Here is a 21468-nt window from a genome sequence, read left to right on the forward strand (position 1 = left end):
CACTGAAGCAAAACATTAAGTACGAGAGAAATCAAGTCATCATCACATGCCATTAGATATAAGTACACAGGTAGATGAGTAAACTGGAATATGTAGTGATACAGTAAGAAGAGTGCCTCACAAAAAGAACGGTTTTCTAGACAATTCCCAGTTTTCTGTTTGGGGAAAATATATATGCTAACAGGAAGTTAACTTGGTATTAACATACAAATCTGCCAAGCCAGAAGAGAAGAACCCTACTGTGTTCAAGGAAGGAATGCCAATTAGGACAGGATTTAAGCCTTTGTGGGATTTATGGTAATTAGAAATGTAACTTTACAAAGAAATTAATTATGTCAATTAAAACACTTAGTAAATTTTACTGGGAATTTATATAGTATTATATGTATATGGTGCTGATCAGTGCCCAATTTATTAAAATTACTTAGGGTGTGCTTCCAAGAAAGTGTACCAAAGCAGTGCAGGAATTCCAATTAAGATGTGAAACTAATATTTGCAATAAGCATTTCCTTATCAAGATGCAGAGACAGGAAAAAATGCCCAATAAAAGAAATAAGGAATTAAAATTTGGAGGGGGGGCGCGCACGGCACAGATGTCTATTCATCCCTATAACTGCACAGCTTGCTAGAGCCTGCCTGGGAAAGAAGATCAGTATTTTCTAATGATATTAAACAAAAAAAAAAATCCAAAAGACTCAAGAATTCTTAATGCTGAAAAGCTTGTACCAGCATGCTGCTTGTGACACATCTGCAAGTTAATGGAACAGAAACTTAAAATATGCTTCCTCACCCTATGTTGTTTTTTTTTTTTTTTTTTTTGGGGGGGGGGGGGGAGGAGTTTCCAGAATGGGCGCAGTTATTCCTGTCTGAGAATTATCTTTATTTGGGGGAACAATGATCCTAATTTCACTCAGCCTTACAACAAAGTAGCTCTGAATTTTGTTTTTTAAAAGGCCTGTGAACAAGCCATCTATGTTTTACTTATATTTGACATTTTAAAGTCCTTAAACAAATGCAAGCTACGTTATGTCTTCTGTTTCTTAAGATAAGCCAGTCTAGTTTTGAAGTTTAAAATGGAACAATGAAAGAGCCACAGTTACTAGAATAACAAAATTAAACTTGGCAAAAGTAATGAATTTTATTTACAAATACATGTACCAGGATTACAACAGAAACACACTAGTGAAACTCCATCTCAACAAAAGCAATGATTTATTGGTAATGGCATTAATCAAAACAGACTGACAGTCTCTGGCTATGGTCAAGCAATTATCCAGGAGTTGTAGATAAAAGTGAAGATCTCATCTGATTGCAATAAGGCCTTCCAGTGTCTTTAGCATCCTAGTGGCTCTCTCCTTTTTTGCCAACTACCTGATAAAAGAAAAACAGAAAATCATGAATGTTTAACTGAAAACGTCTTGCCAAATATTTTAAAAGTAAGCCTTGATATAAGTAAGAGCTACTGGATTTCCAACTAAATTAATGCATTTAAGCATGCACTGTAGCACCTGCAGAAGAAGGAGCTGTAAATCCCTCCAAAGAACTTTAAGAGGGATGTGGGACACACAAGGAACTCCTATCTTCAGCATTAATCCAGCTAGCAAAGCATCAATCTCACTTTGAGAAGAGTTAGGAGACAGTAACAGCAACAGAACAGCCCGCACTATTAAAAATATACAGAAGTTCCATACCAAACACCCAGCCTTAATATATTACATGAAATACTACAATGGGAAGAGAACCACTAGGTGCTCAAATTTAAGTCTACTCACTTCCCTTGGCACCATGCCCTTACTACATACCTCAGTGAGAGCATTTACCTTATAATGCAGTTCAAGCCTAAAAACAAATCTAGGAGTCACCAGTTTCAGTTACTTCCTTGTCAAAACATTATTCCTTACCAAGGCTCCTTCCAACCTCCAATTCTGTGAATTCCACCTGGAATCAGAGTCAGCTTGGTACTTTCCTTTTTAGAAAGGACCACCACTGCCATCAGACTTTGATGAGTAGGTCTGCCCGCCAACAGCAAATACAACTCCTTCACTCTATATGTGGCCATGCAGTTTTAGAATTTAAAGTTAATATAGTTCATAAAGGAAGGGTATCCAGTCCCCTTCATTAAGATAACTGAACACAAGACACTGAGCAGAAAGTAATGCCACTTTAGTTGCATTTCAGAAAAAAATTCAGGCTTAACTCTGTGCTCTTGGAGACTGTAGAAAATATCCATCTAAGTCAAACCAAACTAAGAAGAAAGTCTTTAAGTTTAAGCCTTAGAATTACAAGGGAGACCTTGGGCAAGGCACTGATTCCCAATCCATTTCCATCTAAATAGAGAGTAGCACTTACCTATCTGACAAGGTGTTGTCAGAATTAGCAGGAACAGAGATTTGAAGATGTATGCTAACGGAACATAGAATTTCTCATTGCTACTCAAAGCAATGCTGAAATCTGAGGAGTAAAACATTCCTTGTATTCTAACAAATTGACTCACATGGCAAAATGTGTTAAGGATTAATTTCCTCTGCAGTTAAGTGACAATATATCACACAAGATTCATACAGTCAATACTGAAAGACTGGGGCAGGGTGGGGAAGACACCCAAAAAAACCCTAAACTGCGCAAGCCTCATGGACCCACTAGAAGTATTCTTACTGATCCTTCCCCTTTTTCCAATTCTTGCCAAACTTCAAGAGGGAGAGTTTTCCACTGTTCAGCTACTTTTGGTGATCTCAGTTTTCGTCGTTGCAAAGTAATGAGATCTATTGATGAAAAGCACTTTTAAAGACAGTTTTCACCTCTCCAGTGCCCTTGGCCAGGAACATTTTCACCAAGGCATAAATTTAACCTTATGCTTAGGGTCAGGAAAATTCCAATTTGACAACATGAGGAAGGAAAAAAAATTCAGAAGTCCAATCACTTGCATTAAGATTCAATTAATCAAGTTAAAAAATACAGTTAAACTTGACATGGAGCAATATTTATTCTTCATGTGCTTCCAAAGCAAACTGTGTTCAGACTCAGATTAAGCAAAAAAACAATTACAACATTAAAGATTAGATGTTAGCAAGTGTTCAACACCAATGAAAAGTATTGCTGTACCAGTCTGTGGTGGAAAATGACAACTCGCCCATGTGTATTATCTGTAAAAGTTAATCACGCCAATATGGATATTTTGTCACCACAGGTCAAAGCAGTTCATTTTCTGATCATCCCGCTCCACCTTCCCAAACAGAAAATGCCTACTTAAACTGAAAAATTATCCCTATTCTTTTCTCAGAAATAGATCCATCTTCCTTCTGTTTACAGCAGAAACCATCATCTAGTATGGTCTAAGATACTGATAACACCTTGTAATTCTGACAAAGTACAAGAAAGTTCTGATGCAGGCTTTTCATAAATGAATTTCCCAAGAATCAGTCCACAGCGTGGCAGTGACAACAAAAACAGAACAAAAAAACAGAGAAAACCCAAACCCACAACCCACCCGTTGGTTCATTATGAACGGTATCACTGAACACTCCAGAGCAGATAGCTCTTAAAAGTTTAGTTTCTTTTTATTCAAAGGGGTCAAACAACTAAATTTAAGTGCAGTTGGAGAACCCTCAGCAAGCCGCTTAGCACAAAGGATCACCAACTCCTCACTGTGTCTGCAGCAAGGAGGTGCCCAGTGCTACTCGTGGGACAGAGTACTTTGCTGCCCATTCTGGCTTGCATGCTACTTATTGAAGGATCACAGCAAGGAAGGATGCTAAGCCCTAGTAAGATATTAACAACAAAAACAACAAAAAAAAAATCAATTCTTGGTAAAGCATTCCACAAAACATTTCAAACAGCTTTACAAAATTCAATACAGACGGAAGAATGAGTTACAGAAAACAGCTTGTAAAAGTGTTTTATGGTATGCCTTTAAACTGTCTAGTTAGGAATATGAGAGGACAGAAAAATTTGGTAAGGCTGAAATGTTAAGATAAGTGCTTAAAGTGAGATTTGGAAAGAGATGACTTGATGATTCAGAAGGTAGAGAAGGCTGTTCCAGATGGTAGAAGGTGCAGAGAACTCTTGCATCAGTGCTGAGATTGTGGAAAGGGTGAAAGAGATGCTAGATGAGCACAGGGAGCAAGGGAGGGAGTAGTGCGAGACCAGATCAATCTTATTATTACGTTTTTAATTTCTTCTGGATTTTTAGTTCTTTAGGGATGGGTAGTTAAGCTGAAAAACAAACAAACAAAACATTACAAGAAAAAGAGAAGCAGCACAGAGTGCAAATAGGCAGTTTTGAGTAGAAAGAAAGCCATCATTCAAGAGGGGACAAAACAAATCCCACAGCCTGTTCATATTCATCTGTGTCCCCACCTCGGAACTAAGCAATATCATCTGTTTTATTTGTTAATACCAGAAATAAAAACAAAAAACTTACTGAACATCAATTAAGAGTTGCATGCTCTTCTAAAACAAACAAAAGCACATTTAAAAGTTCACCACAAGATTCACAGGAATGTACCTAAGACTAAACTATCAATTAATAGGGAAAAACACCCACAGAACTTTGCCTTTACTTAATACTTTTAGTGGTCTGCCCAACATAGTAATTTGACCGAGAAATGTCTTTGAGCAAAAGACTAAAATCTCAAATGCAGTTTACTACTCTAAAGTAATTTGCATTATAAGTTACATCTTAAGTCAGACCGTGTGTGGCCAAAAACAGTAGAAATGTTTCTAGTGTTAAGGATAACCCCCCTCCCTTTTTTTAAAAGAAACATGCCTTTAAAACAAGTTTTTCCAAAAGCATTTCAGAATATATTAAGTATGTATGGCAATGAAAAATTCAGAATAGTCTTCTGCTGTTTGGGATCCCTTTATTTAAACAGGGCAAAGGATCTTAGGTCGCTCCCCACTATTCTACATGCTTAACCAACACTGCAGTCACTTCCATGTAAGATATTGTTTTTGTTTCCCCCTTCTCTGCTACTGAAATGTTACTGGAATTCCCAAATTTTCCCTCCTGCCTAGATGTTAAAATCCAAGCTGTGAAAGGAGCAGAATACACATAGTACATAAAACAAGTTTAAAAGCAGCTTTTTGCAACCATATTCACTGAATCTAGCAATAGCAACTACATGCATGTCAAAATTAACTTGAGGCAAAAAATACTACAGAAGGACCTTAACTAGACCTGCTTAGCACTTCTGTTATTATTTGGAGTAGATGAAATTCAGCTTCACATTCAACAGCAAAACAATACCTCCTTTATATTAAAATGCATGAACTGACTTCCTGATCAAGAGAAGGTGTTTTTTCTTATAGTCCAGTTGGGGCTAACAGAGCACCACACAAGCAAATATGAATTTTCCTTGACTGTCTGGAAGACAAGAGTGCTTCAGTTATGCATCTTAATAATCAGCTGCTGAGCTGGGAGCTGCCGTAACAAGGTATGCATTCAGATCCCACCTCAGCTGGGAAGCAAAATGCATTAGTCTGATCCTCAGTAGAAGCAGTTTAAATCATTGACTTTTTACTTTGAAACTGCGTATGCATACAGTCAACTGAGCAGCGATGTGATGAATCATAAGAATATGACTGAAGTTATGTTCACATCCACTTCTTAACTCACGCCCTTTAAAAACTCAAATTCAAGGAAAAAAAATATTCCCCTATCTTGTTAATCATGTTGCAGTACAATTTCTACCATAATTAGAAGAGAAATATGGAACAGTAAAGAGACAGACTGAGATGAGGCAGTGAGACAGATGAAAGTGGTGAGGAGTAGTGTGGGTAACTACTCAAGGAGATGAAAAGAAAAATAAGGTTTCCCAGTTAATCTACAGACCTAAAAATAATTAATGCCCAACGCTATATTAAGGTTTCGTAGCTGACAGGATCACTGGAAGATGGGAAACAAAAGTTAAAATTCCTAAAAGCACTGTAACTCTGCCAGACTACACATCCCATTTGTTATGATAAAATATTTTAACAGCCTAATATTAAAACTACATGTTCAGGAAGCAAAATAGGAGTATTATATACAGTGTCTACAAGTATCTGAATTGAGACACAATTAGCTGCTTCTTAACTCAGTAAGGTAGGCAACACTCCTATTTAAAGCAGTTCTGACAAGTTCCTTACCATCCTGATGTTAACATTACAATGTTAGCACTGTGCTACTGCTTGGTATGTATAGTTTGCATAGGTTTGTTCCCCTCCCCCCCATTTAAATGGATGTCACAAGATACAGGGGCACATTCCTCGATGGCACTAAGACATTCGCCTGTGAACTCGAGGGAAGCTGAAGCTATTAACCGGCACGGTATCTGCCAGGGTGTAGAGCCAGCTTCCAAGCCTCCACTGCATCTAGAACTGAACAATTTACACATTCCCTCAAACCACAGATGATGATGCCTGGACACCCACACTGTTTAAATACTCAAACCATTCTATAAAGACACAGAATTGGAACTGCATGTGTGAATTAAAAACCTACTGGCCACAAAAACACTGACTGGACTTCAAATTGTTATACAGCAGTAAGCTTTAGGCTAAGGCAATACTGAGCAGAACCACATCCACCAGACTAAGCCTTTGTCCATGCAACTTAAAATATCATAGGGAAAAACACATCATGCAGGCTCAATGCTAGTTTCAAACCCACGTAACATGCCAGAACACTTTAAATTGCTTGACAAAGTGCACCCTAATCAAGGCTGTTCAGATATTACATTTTTATTGATAAACAGAGGTTGGGTTTAAAGAGTGTATTTGCTTCCCCCCCACCACCCGGATGTACTGCAGGTTAATGATGTGAGGTTAATATAGTAACCACCTAAGTCATCACAGGGAGATGCCCTAGTAACAAAAGTAGTTACAAAAAAGCAGTATAAAGCAAAATCAAAACATGTAAGTATATTGTAAATAAATTAACATATTTCAAGTTTTGAGTGAACCCAGGTGCTGCATTAAAAAGGTACAAAACTGATATCCAGTTGATTTTAGTACATTAGAGCAACTTTTTCAGTGACTTTTCTTCAGGTTTCAGTGAAAGGCAACAAAATCTGTTTAACTTCTATCAACTTAATTATGATCTGCAAAGATACTGAAGTTTTACATGTAGAAGTTTCTAAGATCAAGTTTGGATGTCAAAAAATTTCAAGTACATGAAACATTGGCAAGTGTTAGTGTTTTTAACCTTTGGAAGTTTTAGGCAGGTTGTATAATAAGTTCTGTAGTGCTTTCAATGTTACTGTTGCCTATATAGTAGCTTAATAGATAGTGTTACAGCAGTATTTGCCTTTGTAAGAGGACTAGTAACTTAGTAAGTTTTAAAGCAGTATATTTTAAAATATTTGCATTACATTTTGAAAAAGTTGTAAGTAGCTTTAAAGTTTCAATACTTTCAAACCCATTTCACATTCTCAAAAATCAAGAGGAACTGAGAGCCTTACTGTTAGGTACCAGTGGGTCTAAGTCATACTATAACAAATTGTTTGCCTCTTCACTTCCTCTTAAACGAGGAGAGAGATGTGTTTTAAAAATACTCATGATCAAGTATTTTTCAGATCTCTCAAGTTACTTAAAGTTGCCCCATGGACAAAAATCCTTCACCACAGCAGAAATCGATAGTAGTCCATTTTGTCTGCGCGCTTGCTTCTCTACTTCCTGAACACCACCAGGACGCAAGTTTCAAAATCAAGGCATAAATCTGAAAACTATTAGAAAACAACACTATCTGCAGTGTATAAGACTTGAGGGACCTTCAGGTTGCAAGTACTTGGTGTATATATATTCTTACCAGTTACTTTTACAAAGCTGATGAATAAAGAACCTGCAAGCGAGTCAAAAGATCTTTAAAATAAAGGAAGATGTATTGTTCTGGATGCCAAATCTACCTTACCTTAAATTGTGGAATTACAGTAACAGCCAAGCATATTTGTCCAGTCAGCCCATTTTCAAGTAGGTTTAAAAGACTCAAAAGTGCTTTTAAAAAAAAGAGAACTCACTCGCTTGAAGTCATTCATATTTGTTGCTTGGACTGGAGTTCCAATAAACGTGAAGTACGTAATTTTTGTTGTCTCTTCATCACCATGATTGGATTGGACAAATAACTAAAAAAACAAAAATACACAAGAGTTAAACAGTCCATTCCTCAATTAATACATAAAATCTATTAGGCTCCCAAGATTTTTGAACTAACCAAATAACACACTTTCAATTACAAAGGCCTTGTTAACCTTCAGAGACACTTTTGTCCAATTATTTTAAGTAATGATACAGGACACTACTATTTTTGAAGAAGTTTGTTAAAAAATACATTGCTTGGGTTTTCCCCAGTTTCCACTTCTAATCTGAGACTGCATGCAGCAAATGTAAAACCATGGATTTAAGAAGTCAAAATTCACTATTCATTTTATTCTGATTTCGAATGAAGTTAAATATTGATTTAACTATGTTTGCTGAAGCCCACAGGACTACTCATAAATAAACTTTATTACAATGGCTTTATAATTATGTGTCTTTCAGTATGAAAACTAGATCTATGACACTATTTCAAGGTTTCAAGCAAATGTCAAACTTCTTTTGAAATACGAATTAAGGAATTAAAAATAGATTTGGTCAGTCCTTAGTTAACGCTGGAACCACTACAGTTTAGCAAGCAGACAAATGAAAGGACAAGTTTTTGCATGTAGTAGTAGTAGTAGTAGTGAGGAACCTGGACTCAGAAGAGCAATGAGATGTTTACGGATCTCTCCACACTCTTGTGAGCATGGGGAAAGGAGGAATGACAAAGAACGTGGGTAGCTGGGTCAGCAGCAGAGAAAAGAAAAAGGAGAGGGAGGACAACAGGAGGACAAGGGACAGCACGTATCTCAAGGCCATTCCACAAGCAATAGCTACTAAGATGTCATTTTTGTCTCCGAAATTTTCTGTGCCACAGACCACCAAATGCTGAAGGTACACATCACTACATGCTTATTTATATATTTTCTGTGACAACACTGAATGACTGAATGTGTGATAAGCTAGATGGATAGCTGATCTAAACCAGTACACACATTCATCCCTCTTCCAAGTGAAATCTCACTACAGTTGGAAGACCATGTATTTTCCTACAAAAATAGGATATATGGGAGGTCAGGGTTGAAGCACTGAAGAACACCACAAAAAGTACTTTTTGGAGAGAAGGAAATAGAAGAGCATGTCAGTGACCAACTTGTTGAAGAAAGAATGTGAATCGCCATTTGTTTAGTAAAATTCGCTCTCAGTAGCAATATTAAAAGTTCGGTAAATAAGGAGACAAAGACTAAACATCTACGCTGATTCAGCGGCAAACAAACACCACTGAAGAAGTAGTAATGAAGAGAAGCACAAAACAAATGGAGAAAAAGACATACCTAGACCATATGAATTAGAAGTATGTGTTTAGAATTAATAACTAAAAACAGATACACTAACTAGCTTAGGAGCAAAGAAAACTTAGCAGCAATATATATGTGAAGTACAAAGTTGCCAATACTGACATGGAAGTGTTCAATAAATATTTTCAATTATACTTGGAAGAAAAGCAGGACAATTTATGCATGTGACAACTGCGTCTCCTCCAGTTAATTAGGAGCTAAACAGGAGACTTCATCTGTAGGACACTAAGTGAGTAGAACTTCATAACCTGGACTGAAAAGCCAGATGGCTGATGAGATGTCTGGCCTTCTCATTTTTAGGAAATCTTAAACACAGAATTCAGGTTTAGCTAGGAAGCCAGGAGCGTGCTGTTGTGGTGTCCACATCCAAAGAGCACAAAAGCGCGGAACGTCTAGTTAATCACATTATCATTTGTCTGGTGCTTGTATGTCAGCCTGTATAAAGCTGACACAGGATTTTCTTAAAGAACAAATACATAACTTGTACTTGTCAGCACAGCTTTGTGAAATATAAGCCTGTTGACAGATCCCCATTTAATTTGGGGGAGGTTAAAGTTGTTATCTTGATAGCAAAGGTTAACTCCATGGACATAACAGACTTGGAAAGGAGTTACTTCAGTTTATCAGTATTATCAGTAAAACATGTTAAATACAGAAGTGGCCAAGTGATCTAAAATGCAGTCCAACTCAGACCATGGAAAGCATTTTCTTAGAACAGAAGTCAGGAGTCATACTGGACAACCCAGTACTAGAGGAAACAGGGCTCATGCAGCACCAGGACAACACCAGCATGAATTAATTCCAGCACCACTTTAGTCCTAGCACATATTGCACTAGAACACGTATTTTTAAAATGGAAGAGAAGAAAGTGCACCTGCATTTAAGAGGCATAAAAACTATGTGAAATCTGCAGAAAGCTAAAGAATTTGAAAACTCATTAAAAGACAAAATAGATTTGATTACAGCATTTAAGAAACCTCACAGGGACCAGGTACTGAGTTTAAAGTCATAGTAAATACTTCACTTGATATTCAGAGGGAAATAGCTGTCTTATTTCAATAATCAGACTAGTGAAAAAAGAGGATTCCTTGACTCCTGAACTCTTCAAACAAAGACAAGATGCCTCTCAAGAAGGTGTGCTAGAAAAAAGGTTGTGTTAAACAGCATATTCGCTCATGAAGAGATGAAAGTAAACCTTGTTACACAGGCCAAAATAGACATTGCATGTGCATGGCCTTGTCTCCCCAGAAATTCCACAAATCTATGTTTAGCATGAACATGCCATATGCAACCACTCAAAAGCAACTAAGAACATCTGCAATCAAATAAACACGCACAGTGTTTTAAAAACCTATAGAGCTCTCAGCCTGCACAGATCTCAGAACAGAAGTTTTACTTACAGTTACACTGTTAACATTCTGAAATTTTACATAGCGAAGCTGGACAATACCATCTTCTTTAATGTCTTCTGGTGTTAGCTCCAGGGCTTGAGTTGGTTCACTTCGTTCTGCTTCCTCAAAATCCATAGATCGAGGAAGGTTAATAAAGATTTTTATGTACTTTGGACCTTGCCCTGTGTTAAAACAAATTAGTTACTTTAAAAATGCAACATGTAGGATTCAGTTGCTTAAGTAAGTTTGCAAAATGCTGTTTGAGAAGCCCTTGCATATCCCAAGTCTTCAGCTACCACACTAGAAGTCTTCAATGGGCTCCCCAGTACAAGAGGGATGTGGCACTACTGGAGCAAGTCCAGCAAAGGGCTACAAAGATGATTAGGGGACTGGAGCATCTCTCTTATGAGGAAAGGCTGAGAGAGCTTGGCCTGTTTAGCTTGGAGAAGAGAAGGCTAAGAGGGGATCTTATCAGCGTGTACAAGTATCTGAAGGGAGGGTGTCAAGAGGATGGGACCAGATTCTTTTCAGTGGTGCCGAGCGACAGGACGCGAGGCAACAGGCACAAACTGAAACACAGACGCTTCCATCTGAACATGAGGAAAAACTTCCCTCCTGTGAGGGTGACAGAGCACTGGAACAGGTTGCCCAGAGAGGTGGTGGAGTCTCCTTCTCTGGAGATATTCAAAATGCGCCTGGATGCAATCCTGTGCAATGTGCTCTAGGTGACCCCGCTTGAGCAGGGGGGTTGGACTAGATGATCTCCAGAGGTCCCTTCCAACCTCAGCGATTCTGTGATTCTGTGATTCAATAGTTCCAGCATCTTAATCTGCCAATCCTAAAGTGACACCCAGGATATTGTAGAATATCTGCAGGTGTAATACTCTGTTTATGCAACAGAGTTTCACAGAAGAAATCCAATTTAAAAAGTTTGAAATCAACAACTTTAATTTATCATATAACACCTGAACATTTTACATAGTTTTGCTACATACTAATTACACTACACTTTTTAGTAGGTCTCAGATTTAACTCTAATTGTAGGTTTCTCCTTGCAGGAAGTCAAAATATAATAAATATTTATATTTGTGTCACAGCAAATACTAAAGTACCAGGTCAGCATAATATTAATGCAAGACCATTATTATCCAATTCATTAACACCAATTTTACTGAAGCTATTGTAGGATTTGCAGAGGGCAAAGGTTTCCAGTAACAATTTCATTTTTAGGAATTTCCGTCAAATACAGACAAAGCTTTGATTTAGAATACGACTGAATAGACACACTTCACTCACCATTATCTGGCCCCTGAAGTTTCATAGAATAAAGCTTGACAGGTTGACTAAAAGCTACAGTAATAAGCAGCTGTGGAGGAAAAAGTTGGTGTTAAATACTGTTTTCTTCATTCATAAACAAATAGCACAATAGCTAATCAGAAATAAGTCTGAGCTTTGAAATGAAACCAGTTATTTACATTCACTATATTCCACACTCACAAGTCTGTCACTTTAAAGCATCAGTACATGCTATACTGCTTTGAATTTAGTTATACATAAAGGGGTGGAAAAGTGAAAATGCTATAGTATCCTCTGTATTTAAATTTTACTTTTATCCTACTACCATCTCCCACTCTTACTTACACTATCATAAGGATATAAAGACAAATTCTTCAAAACATGCTTGTAGACCAGATCATCACTGAAAATACGCGCCATAAGATAAGTGTCTACTGTACCTGCTCATCACAGTCTGATTCCAGGTAGGTAGCATCTTTACGTAAACAGTTATCAAAGCCATGCTCATCACTTTCATTAAGACATTCACAGCCAGCTTTATTGATAAATGGCATTAAATCCATCTGAAAGTAAAAACAAGAGCATTGCTGAGTGCATAAGACATGTGCCATCAACCCTCTGGGGATTAGTAAATGTCTGAATTAATGGAATTCTTCATTCAACATATTAAACAAACAAAAACAAAACAAAACACAAAAAACCTCAGGGATTCATATCAGAAGACCTTTCAAACAGAAGCTACAGATATGGTTGTACTTAAATTTATCCTATTCATAACTCAGTGAAGCTTTTCACCTGTATTCAAAGTCCCACATCCCTGGAACACAAGTTTACTATATCCAGAATAAGAAATTGGGGAAAGGGAGGATTTTCAGATACACTTTTGGTAAACAAAGACTACTGCATCGTTAAGTCCTCACATCACAACATCACAAATTGACATTAAGACTGGAGCTATGATTAATTTAAAAGAAAATCCAGAAATAGGCCTCCCCCAAAATATACTATATATTACAGAATAAATTAAAATACCATCACTGTAGCTATTACTAGGCTCTATATGCAAAGCTAGTCTCATTTCACTTCCCCCCCGCCAAGCCCTGTATATGAATTAACATTATGAAACTAAGTTTCTCAACCCTTTATCCATATATTTGGGTAAAAGCTCAGAACAGCAGAAAACAGAAGCTATTTGATTCACCATAAGCTACTTTTCTTTACTGAAGAGCTCTTTCAGAAAGCATCCAACTAAAAGCTCTGATAGATAGGTGCTGGCAGGTTAAAGTGGCCCCTATCCATGCTGTAAAGCCTCAACCCTTTAAAAGGTGATGTTACCGTAGAGCCAGAACAGTCTGAATCAATCCCTGGATTGCCAGAATTTTTGGCCTAGCAACTAAAGTAAGCCAAGTTTGATTTAAGCATAACAAGCTGGGCTAAAATCAAGCATTTCATATTTAAGGCCTAAAGCCTGAAGACAAACGATCTCAACATCAGGATGTAGAGTCTCAGAACAGTCTAGACATAAGAACTAAAGGAACTTCCTTAAGTACAAAGATCTAAAAAGCCCTTCTTAAAGACATTATATATTAGATTCCAAAGGATAATATATATCTTAAAGAAAATCCCACACATTAGCTTGAAAATACTATTAACTAAATCCAAACACAGGCTGCTGAGGGAATGGCAGTTTCTCCCTCCTGCAGCTCATTTCCTACATCCCCCTGCCATTAGCTCTAGCAACTAAGTTGTTCTGCACAAAAAGTAACACTTACTGCTCCCCTAGCATTCAAATAAAGGCTGAGCTTTCAACTTGCCTGCTCAGTAGATACAACGTAAGCTGAGCAAGAGTAGGAAACTTTCCTGAAGCTGGCAGCAGTCAGGATTGCATCAAGCATATAATAAAACTGCATTTCAGCCCACCACTGACTGTCAAACAAGCCTAGCATGAATTCCATATAGCCCTGAATTTAGTCAGGGCTTGATTCATATGTGGAAGATGCCATCTACTACAAGACTGATTTGTAATAAAAGATGTTATATCTGATTCTTTTAAGTTAGATTAGTGTTGAGACAGATATACACAAACCTCTAGTATTTGTCATTTACTTAAAATATTTTCCATGTGTTTTGGGCTGCAAAAGTAACAAGCAAAACCTCTGTCTTTTGACATTCCCATGCTGGATTTCACCTTATTTATAAAGGTGAGTGTTCACACACAAAATGAGGTGCAATGAATATCATGGAATAGTTCAACAAGCAGTGGAACTGCTAGCAATTCTAGTGGCCTATTCTCTTGCAGTTTATTTAAATGAGAAATACTCAGTTGGATTTGTATCCTGCTTGCATTTGTCAGATAGGATATGACTAGCTATGAACTCAGAATATTTAACCTCCAGAGAAACCCAGTTTCGCATTTAAGAACATAATTTTGGATTCTATAGAAACTCATCATAGCTAAGTTAAATGCTCTAGATTCTTGCTAATGCAAACTAATGCTCACACTACTGTACAGCAGCTAGCTCATCACTGAACTGTGACATATGATCTAGGTGAAATGTAATACACTACATAGCTAACTGTGTTTATATTTGTCAGAACAATAGACGTTTTAATTTTAAGGAGTAACATTACACCAAGGATTTCCTGGAGAACGCCACCTAAGATGACAGCTCCAGGAAAGTGTTTTGTCACATTAGAGTTCTCATTTACATGTGTTTGTTAGTACAGCTGTCAGACATGCTTATGACTTGCAACGCACAGTCGCCTTGAGGTAACAGGAAAACATGCAGAACACAGTGATAGTAACTTCCTGAGAGCACCAGGTATTTCTAATCAGATTGCTCTGTGATTGAAGCTTTGGCCAAAACTTCAAGTATCTCTTTAAAGTTCTGATTTGTCTAGAGGACATGGGCATATCACGCCATCATGAAAATCTATAAGTACTGCTTCTTTAAGGTTCTTTTAAATGCTCAGAAGAAAAATTTAAAAGAAAACCTTAAAGTTAAGTGAGACTGATGCAAGATTTAAAACCATTCAGTTTGCAGACATATATTCACGAGTGCTCACTTTTCAGTCTGTAGCTCATTCACTACCAATTCTGCAATTTCAGCTAAGTGCTAATGAGAAAGCCAGAATTTAAGACCAATTTAAAATTCCAGAGAAACAACTATATTTGTCGTCTTTGGCCAAACTAGCAGGTAGAAAACATTCAACATTCAATCTCACTTAAGATGCTCCCATTTTATCATTCTGTAGAGTAATGCAAAGAAAACTGTTGAAAAAATACAGCTATAGAGTTAAAAATATAGATAAAATACCAACGTGTTAACATAATATTATACATTTACATCAGCATTTTTTAAACTTATCTTCCACATGAAGTTAAATGCATTTCAGTTATCCGTATCTCTACTGGTTATTTAACACTTTCACATTAAGGAAAAAAAATCTCAGACTCTTATTAATGCAAGCAGTGATACACAAGGAGAAAGGAATCACCCTCTTGCACATTTACCAATTACTAAAGCTTTATTAGGTGTTCTGACTCGGATCAGCAACTAACATCTCAAAAAAAAAAAAAGAACCCCTTAGTTTGTCAAAACAGAAGTTCCTGACAAGTTGTCATTGATGAAATGTTTCATTTTCCCAGTGGCTAGCTAAATGTCTCGCCAAGTACTATCCTGCAGGAATTTGTCTTGACATCACCGAACATTTATGATGATCAAGCATTAGAAATTAGAACCCATCATAATGCTAAGCAACCGTTTTCTGCAACAGGCAAAACAATTTAGATTATCTGTGAATGCCTGATCAGTGAGTTGCTACAGTTATAGTTGGTATCCCAGCAGGAAAAAAAAAAAGAAAAAAGAGAGATGCATCCAGCATTAATTTGAAAGCAAGCTCATAGTCAGCAAAAAGTAATTCTTGTATGCCCCTCAGACCAGGCACATCATCTTTTTCAAGGGTTTGTATTACATTTTATATTCTATATCCTCTTAAATTCTTTACAGAGAAGGAAGAATCTGAAAAAAAAACATTTTGTAGTACCATCCACTTCTGAAAAGATTAGAAATCAGGCATGAGAAAAATCATACAATATCATTTATCGAACAATACTCCCCGAAAGGCACACCATTTCAGGGCAAGCTGCTGTAGGACAAGATGGATCCAGACTATTACAAAGGTTAATTCCTTTGGCAAAGAGACAGTAATTTTTTTTTTTTCCACTTAAACAAATCCATACCCTATTTTTATCACTGTTGCAATATGCTACACCCATTACTTCCTTTGTATTGAAAGGCACCAAGAAGAGAGAACAAAGTTTTGGGGTTTTGTTGTTGTTTGAAGGCAGTGAGGGGAAGGGGATTGTTTTAAGAGACAGACAAGATGGAGAGGATTAAAGGAAGGATAGGGAGGAAGAAAGAGGGGAAAAATCCATGTCAGCCTACCACCACAAAAATAACAGAGAAGATCTCAGGGAACAACCAGAGCAAAAAACTTTCCAAGGTTTTTGACAGTTATGTATGACAATGCCATTTTCCCATGGAAGTTTTTGCACTTTAAAAAAAGTGTTTCAGGAAGACAGAGATGCCTGATAAGGGCACAGACAAGAACCAGAATAACCAACTGTAGCAGAAACTTCCTCAGGAAACATAAAATTCACTATTTTAACCACCAGCACCTGTGCTCAGAGATTTTTTCTTAATACATTTTACAATGCTACAACAACGCTTACCAATATGTACATGTTAACCTTTGAATTTTGTCTGAAAAAGGAAACCCAGAGAGGTGATCTTCCCAAAGCCTTGCAGGACTTGCACTGTTGCCTAAAGCAGCGTTATTTGTTTGACCAGAATATTTTTAGAAAGCAACAGATTTTTCATGTGTTAAATTTATGCAAACATTAAAAAAAAAAAACTTAAGAGAAGAGATGCATACATATCCTTTTGGGATATCTGTATCTTCATTGTTTCCAGGGTCATTCTCCAGGTGCTGTTTAATTTTTTCTTCCAAACCTACAGCATCTGCTCCTTGATATTGGTCGATTCGCACTTTGTTTCGAAAAAACAGAAATGTTGGTGTTGCTGATATATTATTGGTAGCAGCTGTTCCCTAGAATGCATAAATTAGTTACAAGTGTTACCTAACAGACTAATATTAGACAGAAACATTAGCTTGCTTCACTTAGATAAGGATGTACATACTACATGTTAATCAAGTTTCATCACCTTAAATGTCACAAACAATATTTGCTATTTTATTAACAGCTATAACTCAAATGCCAATTTTAAACACATTTGTTCTTCAGTTTCTCCTAATTCTTTACATATTTGGCTATTCTTTGAATAGACTTCATCTTGTCTAGATTTATTAGTACATCATAAAAATCACTGTACTTCCTTGTTCTCAAAAGCAGTATCTGTTTCAAAGTGGAGTTCTGCTTTATTTAACACTTCTATTTTACAAGCTTTTCTTTACAACTGTATTCCTCCTCCCCCCTCCCAAGCCACATTTAAGCACACCCAGGAAGTTGCAGCCTGTGGCAGCTGTGACAGTGGCTTCCATTTGATTTCTACCTGTATTTATATTTGTTATGCATCCATAGTAGTTTTTTCCACAACTTTACATAATTCAGTGTCATTTGCAAATGATGTTACCATTTCATAATCATCTCTCTGCATCTTCATCAGTAATATTTGCAGTAATTCAAGACACTCTGCACGCTGCTGTATGTTAAAATAGTTTTGTGTAATATTTCAGAGATACCTAGCCCTACTAATCATATCATTTTACTGCATTTCTCATTTTGATCAATAATTACACTAGAATTTGTTTAGAAAAACTTAATGTACTCTTTTTAATTCATACTCGTGTTATCTTCCACACTTAACTGTGCTGGCTAAATAGTATGTGCAAGAGCAACTGTTAAACTGTCCGTACATTATTTAGAAAAAAGATATCAAAATGGTAATTGCAAGAATACTTTTTAAAATAAAAGTGTAGGTTTTCACATCTTTGTGTGTACCCTAATTTTGGAGATTTCTACAATACAACTATTCATGATTCACAAAACTCATAACAGCCACAGTCTCTTAGGATACTGTTTGAACAATTTTCCTTCATTATCTGCTCTCTTATAAGGTCTAATTTCCTAGCTAAAAATGTTTTTGAATACCAACCTGGCACTGATGTACATCCACCTCCAAAAATGTTGCCTGAGGATATTTGTTACTCAGGGCATTGAAAGCTGGGGCTATCCTTAAACAAGGGCCACATCTGCGAAAACAAAACAAAGTTTAAGTTAACACAACCTTTTTTGAAAAATATCTGCTCCAAACAGAACACGCATGTTCATGTTCTTATTCTTGGTACGTGTTAAAATAACCTTCCTACCTGGCTGACAGATGGTGAGCAATCCTGGTGATACAATTAAGAATGACATTTAGAAACACATCACAAAGTGTTAATTCCCATTTCCTTAGACAGTTTCAATGTCACATGATTACCTGTGCCTATTAATTAAAACTAACTTCACATTTTCTGTCTAGTGTGCTTAGTTCTAGCACCTTTCACTGCAAAATCCTTCTAAGTAAAGACAAGAAACTACTGAGGACAAATAGTTGCCTGCTTTTCCTGAAAGCAGCAAAATACTCTCTCAGTGGAAAGTCAGTACTAATGATCCAGGTTAGCACCCGTGAAAATATTAACTACAGTAAAATCTCTACAGATGACTTGAAATATTTAATACTAGCATATTAAGAATTCTATGACTCCTACTGAAGGTTTATTATGGTAAAACTCATTTACTGGAATTGTTTACCAGTTACTACCATACTTACTAGGCTATGGTATAGACCTGACTTCTGCCAGCATAACTGTATCAGCTTGGGTGAAAATACGTATTTGTTAACGAACATACCTTTGGCGCAGAGATGCACCTATGTTGACGAGGGAATAATATTACAACTTAGCTTGTTATGGAAGAAGCAGTTAAAAAGAAAAACATTAAAAAAAAGCAGTAGAAATTCCCTCCAACAGCATACCAATATATGCTACACCTAAACCAGAGAGCTCTGTCTATGCGAATCTGCCAACACACATAAGCTGTAGAACAGCACAAACAAGGTCTAATTCACTCTTCCTTTTCTCATTTGAGAGAAGAAATAAATCCATAGCAGCATAGCAAGGCATACCTATAGACATTTACATGCTGAAGACACCAAAGCATTGCTTTAAATGGAACCTAATATATTGGTTTAGCTATAACCAAAACATTTTTGTGGGCACACGCACTAGCATTATTAGTAACTGCGAAATCAGCAATATCTCTACAGTTAAGTGTGAGGTTGACTCACAAAAAACAAAATTAAAACTTAGAAATCAGACATCAAATATGTGCACATTAATGTTCTTTTCAGTACTCATTGGGGTACAGATCTATTAATCCTTGTAGCCTTCTCTTCTTGAGTACAACATACTTCACTTATTTTTCCACAGTACTCCACCTGAATTCTTTTGGGCTGCAAACATCCTTTGAAAGGGGAATGGTTCAACTCGGCATTTATATGGGGGGCAGGAAGAGGGAAACGAAGAAAGAGCAAGGCACTAGCAGCTAGGACTTCTATAATACGAGACGCACTTCAAAGCCAGGAACTGGCAACGCTACTGCTATTCTCACCAGCTCTGCCAGCCACTGTTAATAATTGAATTTTCGAGATTTCTTTGGGTCAGTAACTCATTCAGATTAGATCACACTGACACTTCCAGTTCTTCTGTCGAAAAGGGAAGAAAACGCCTGCTTGCCCTGGGCAAAAAGGAAGGGATGCAGCTAAGCTGTATTAAGGTACCAGGTGCCTTTAACGGAAAGCGAGCAAGAAGCTGCTGCCCCTGCCCTGCATTAAGAGGGTCTAACACCAGGCTCTCAGGAGACCGCAGCGCGCTGCCACGCCTAAGCCCGGAGCCCCCCAACCGCAGGCTCCGGGGCAAAGGCGGCAGCAAAAACGCGACTGACACCCGAAGCAGCACCGCGCTACCCCGCCGCCGCCCCCGCGCCCGCGGCGGCCCCCAGCCCTCGCCCCGCGGCGGGGCCCGGGCCAGGCCCCCTGGCGCGGCCTGGCCCTGCCACTCACCCGCGCATGGTGAACTTCACCACGGCGAGGCGGGAGCCGACGGCGCTGAGCTCGGGCTGGAACTCGGTGTCGTTGGTGATCACCTTGACGCCCACCATTCTCGCCGCACCGCACCGCGCCGGGCCGGGTCGGGCGCAGGTTCCCCTCAGCGGCGCGGGGCGCGGCGGCGGGCGGCCTGGCGATCTGCACCGTCACGGCGCGCAGCGGCGCCCGGCATGCACCGCGCCGCGGCTTCCGGGACCCGAGCGCCGGCCGCCGCCACGGGAGGCTCCACCACGCCCCCGCTCGCCACGCCCAGCCTCGGCGCCGCCAGCGCCATGTTGGTTGAGGGCGGGGGACGGGTCTACGAAGCCGCCGCGCGGGGGGTATCGGCCATTTTAGCTGGGGGCAGCCGCGAAGGGAGGCGGAAGGGGGCGTGGCGGCCATCTTGATTGAAGGCAGGAGAGAGGCGAGCGTGGCGGAGGAGGGGCCGTCATCTCGGATGGACAGGGAGGCGCGGCCGCTGCGACTGAGGAGGAAGAGGGCGGTTATGGCTCTATCTTGGGAACGTGGCCGGACCACAGCAGGCCCCTTCCCGCGAGCGGCCGAGGTCGCAGAGCTTGTGGTAGCCTCCAACTTAGCTGAGGCCACCTAACCGCCTGGCAGCGGGCGGGACACAGTCCCTGTTTTCCCAAAAGTCACATGTCCACCTCTCAGGAAAATGAGAGAAAAGGAGGAAGAGCGCCAACCCTCCCCCTCTCCAGGCCTCCAGGGCAGGCCAGAACAGTATGAGAAACACTGCACGATGCAGCTCAGGCTGCTCTCCCCTCTCTTTACAAACAGCATTTTATTGCAAAGGGGTCATTTCGCAATATAATATAAATTAGAAGTAAGTGATGTTTATTCTGCAAGTCTGCTGTTAGTAAAGGTTGAAATACGGGAAAGTAGGTGCTACTTGCCTAGGTGCTACTGCTCTGCTGTGGCTGTTGAGAAGAGGGGGGAAGCACGGAGCCTTTCTCTGAGGAACATCGGCTGAGACACTGCTGCCGAAGCTGCCTCCAACTGTTAATGCTGTAATGTATTAATGTACAAAATGAGCAAAGAAACACATTTGGATGTCAGAACCTCCTCCAGCATGGGTTGTCTGCTCTAAGTTTGATGCTCCCTCACATGTGTTGAGTACTGCGGCAATGCAATCACAGAATTAAAGACTGAGGCACCTCTGAAGATGGTCTAGGCCAAGCGGGGTCAACTACAGCAGGT

The 21468-nt window shown here is 38.8% G+C and overlaps 1 protein-coding gene across 1 annotated transcript; it reads right to left on the minus strand.

The window, feature by feature from the left end:
- Positions 1-1113: 1113 nt before the first annotated feature.
- On the minus strand, positions 1114-20451 carry TXNL1 (thioredoxin like 1). Its single transcript, XM_067316734.1, has 8 exons — positions 20227-20451; positions 18277-18373; positions 17036-17209; positions 12538-12660; positions 12098-12167; positions 10811-10983; positions 7995-8099; positions 1114-1371 (listed from the first exon to the last, which is right to left on the minus strand). Exons 1-8 carry the CDS (start codon positions 20322-20324, stop codon positions 1342-1344), a joined length of 870 nt encoding a protein of 289 aa, XP_067172835.1. The 5' UTR covers positions 20325-20451; the 3' UTR covers positions 1114-1341.
- Between the last annotated feature and the right edge of the window lie 1017 nt (positions 20452-21468).

This window comes from Apteryx mantelli, chromosome Z (assembly GCF_036417845.1).
Source record: "Apteryx mantelli isolate bAptMan1 chromosome Z, bAptMan1.hap1, whole genome shotgun sequence".
NCBI classification, from domain to species: Eukaryota; Metazoa; Chordata; class Aves; order Apterygiformes; family Apterygidae; genus Apteryx; species Apteryx mantelli.

Excerpts from the sequence above, each read along its gene's own strand:
- TXNL1 (XM_067316734.1), bottom strand. The coding sequence starts at position 20,324 with ATGGTGGGCGTCAAGGTGATCACCAACGACACCGAGTTCCAGCCCGAG. Across the intron at positions 12,661-17,035 it reads CAGATATCCCAAAAGGATAT|ATGGATTTAATGCCATTTAT; the intron begins GTATGCATCTCT and ends TTTTACTTTCAG. Across the intron at positions 8,100-10,810 it reads AGAATGTTAACAGTGTAACT|TTATTTGTCCAATCCAATCA; the intron begins GTAAGTAAAACT and ends TTGTTTTTTTAG.